The sequence below is a fragment of the Cyprinodon variegatus genome, unplaced genomic scaffold (genome assembly GCF_000732505.1).
Source record: "Cyprinodon variegatus isolate N-32 unplaced genomic scaffold, C_variegatus-1.0 Scaffold1437, whole genome shotgun sequence".
In the NCBI taxonomy this organism is placed as follows: domain Eukaryota; kingdom Metazoa; phylum Chordata; class Actinopteri; order Cyprinodontiformes; family Cyprinodontidae; genus Cyprinodon; species Cyprinodon variegatus.
Window position 1 is genome coordinate 110,293 of NW_015151890.1, and position 2,421 is coordinate 112,713.

General features: G+C 42.3%; 1 protein-coding gene across 1 annotated transcript in view; it reads left to right on the forward strand.

The window, feature by feature from the left end:
• LOC107103390 (rho GTPase-activating protein 19-like) overlaps positions 1–2,421 on the forward strand; it is a 26,660-nt gene that overhangs the window by 8,436 nt on the left and 15,803 nt on the right. Inside the window, exons 3-7 of the mRNA XM_015403083.1 lie at positions 81–161; positions 570–779; positions 865–1,091; positions 1,184–1,270; positions 1,456–1,521. Of these exons, the coding sequence (XP_015258569.1) occupies positions 81–161; positions 570–779; positions 865–1,091; positions 1,184–1,270; positions 1,456–1,521 (671 nt within the window). The remainder of the gene's footprint in view (positions 1–80; positions 162–569; positions 780–864; positions 1,092–1,183; positions 1,271–1,455; positions 1,522–2,421) is intronic.

Here is a 2,421-nt window from a genome sequence, read left to right on the forward strand (position 1 = left end):
TGCCTGATCTAAAATCCCTTCTTTAACCATGAATGACTTTGCCTCGATGGCTCATCTCGTGTGTCTTGTTGCTTCCTCAGATAAAGGCGTCGTATTCGGAACCCCCCTGACTGAGAGCTGCATCGCTCAGATCTATCAGCTTATCGAGTACCTCAGCAAAAGTAAGACATCAGCTAACTCAGATCTGTGCACGCTGTCCTTTCTGCGACGCTAAAATACGACTGCAGAACAGATTAACAGCGAGAACGAGCAGGTTTTGTTTAATAGTTGGACAAATCAGCTTCTGGCATCTTTTTATTTTCCCCCAGTTTGTAGGTGTGTGTTCTGAATTATGCAGCTTGGCAGTTAACTTCTTTTTTCTTTAAATCTTCTTCTTTTTCTTCTTTTTTTTTAAATCCATCCATCTGTTTCCTTTATCCCTCCATCAGTCAGTCTATTAATTTCGCCTCTGAGTCACACTTTAACCGCTTCATCTCAAACAAGCTGCTAACGCACACAGCTAAGAAAATAGTTTATTTTCTGCACTTGGCTCCGATGTAGAAAGCTAAAATAAATGTTTATCTGCTCAGATCTGCATGTGGAGGGGCTGTTCCGGGTCCCTGGGAACACCGTTCGGCAGAACACCTTGAAGGAGCTGCTTAATAGCGGGGCCGATGTTGACCTCGAGGCTGGAGATTTTCACCCCAACGACGTCGCCACACTCCTTAAGACTTTTTTGGGGGATCTGCCGGAGCCTCTGCTGACGCACCGACACTTCCACGTGCACCTTAAAATAGCTGGTAGGAACACTGTTTAAAGATATGTATGAAAATGAATAAAATCGCACACAAAGAGTACATTTTAAAAACCATTTTTTCCCTACAGATATGACTCTGTTTGATGAGCAAGGCAATAAAACCTCTGTGCCGAACAAGGAGCGTCAGATCGAGGCGCTGCAGCTCCTCTTCCTGTTGTTGCCACAGGCCAACCGCTCGCTGCTCAAACTGCTGCTGGACCTGCTCTACCACACTGCTAAGCAGCAGGACAAGAACAAGATGTCCGCCTACAACCTCGCTCTCATGTTTGCCCCACACGTCCTCTGGCCCCGACACGTAAGATGTTAGACGTTAGATATCCAAATCCTTTTTTAACCTCTTGAAGTATCTGCCGTTTCAACACCCCCCGATTTCCTCTCCTGCTTCAGATGACGGCGAGTGACCTTAAAGACAATCTGAAGAAACTGAACAGCAGCATGGCCTTTCTCATCAAACACTCGCAGAAACTCTTCAGGGTGATTGCTTTCTACACAATCGAATCGTCTCGTTAGTCAGTTAGTGATGCAGCATGCTAACAAGTTAGAAACGGACCCAAACAGAACAGAGCAGAAATGTTTGCAGCAGTTTCATATAAGTTGTTTGGCCAAATAACGTGTCCCTGATGGTTTTTATTTATTTTTAATTTTTTTGGATTGTTCAGGCTCCAGTCTACCTGCGGGAATATGCCAGGGTCCACTTCAACGGAACAAAGGTTCTGCAGAGTAAGGTGAGGTTTACCAGCAGAGGAAATTTCTTTTTGGTTTATTTTAAATCATTTTAACATTAAATTTCATCTAAATTATTTTTTTTTTAGTTAACATATCTGATTTCTATACAGAGATGGTCAATTAAATCAGTCCAGTCTAGCGATGTAAACACAAAATCCAAATAATTACCTGTCAAGTAATAGATTGTTTGATTAGAATTTGTGCTACCTGATCAGTTGGAGGAATTTCTCTCAATGCTGTAATGATAAAGTCGTCCACTAGAGGTCGTCTGTTGACTTAAGCAGAGCCTCACTGGTAATGCCAGAGGGGGAGGCACGCCAGACCCGAAACATGACTGGACCCAGAGTCTGGTCCAGGAATATTTAAATGTTTAATGGAGACAAGGATGCAGAATTAACTTTATGTGGTTCTGTTTGTAAATGTAAAAGCTGGATAAACTCCTTTAGTTTAACGGAATATTAGTCGTATTAAGAGCCTTCTGGAGATGTCAAGAGAGAAATGCATTTCTAATGCTGCACTGAGGATGACAGCAGCTGATCAGTGTTCTCAGATAAATGGTTTGGTAACGCTTTCTTTTACAGTACATTAATAACGATGTAATAACATGGTAATAAGAAAGCAAGTCACACACAATTACTTGGTAACAAGAAAAAACTGTTTGGTAATTATCCCATAATTAAAGGGGTGATAGAATGATTCTATAGGGTATTTGCTGCTGTTCCTTAGGGTCTCTGATAGGCTTGTCCCGATCCGATCCACGTATCGGATCGGGACGCCGATATTGGCAAAAAAATGCGTATCGGGAAAGCATGTAAAATGCCGATCCAGACTGCCGATCCAGTTTTTAAAAAAAAATCCGGTCCGTATTTTCCAGTTTCGCCGATTGAAACGATCCATTC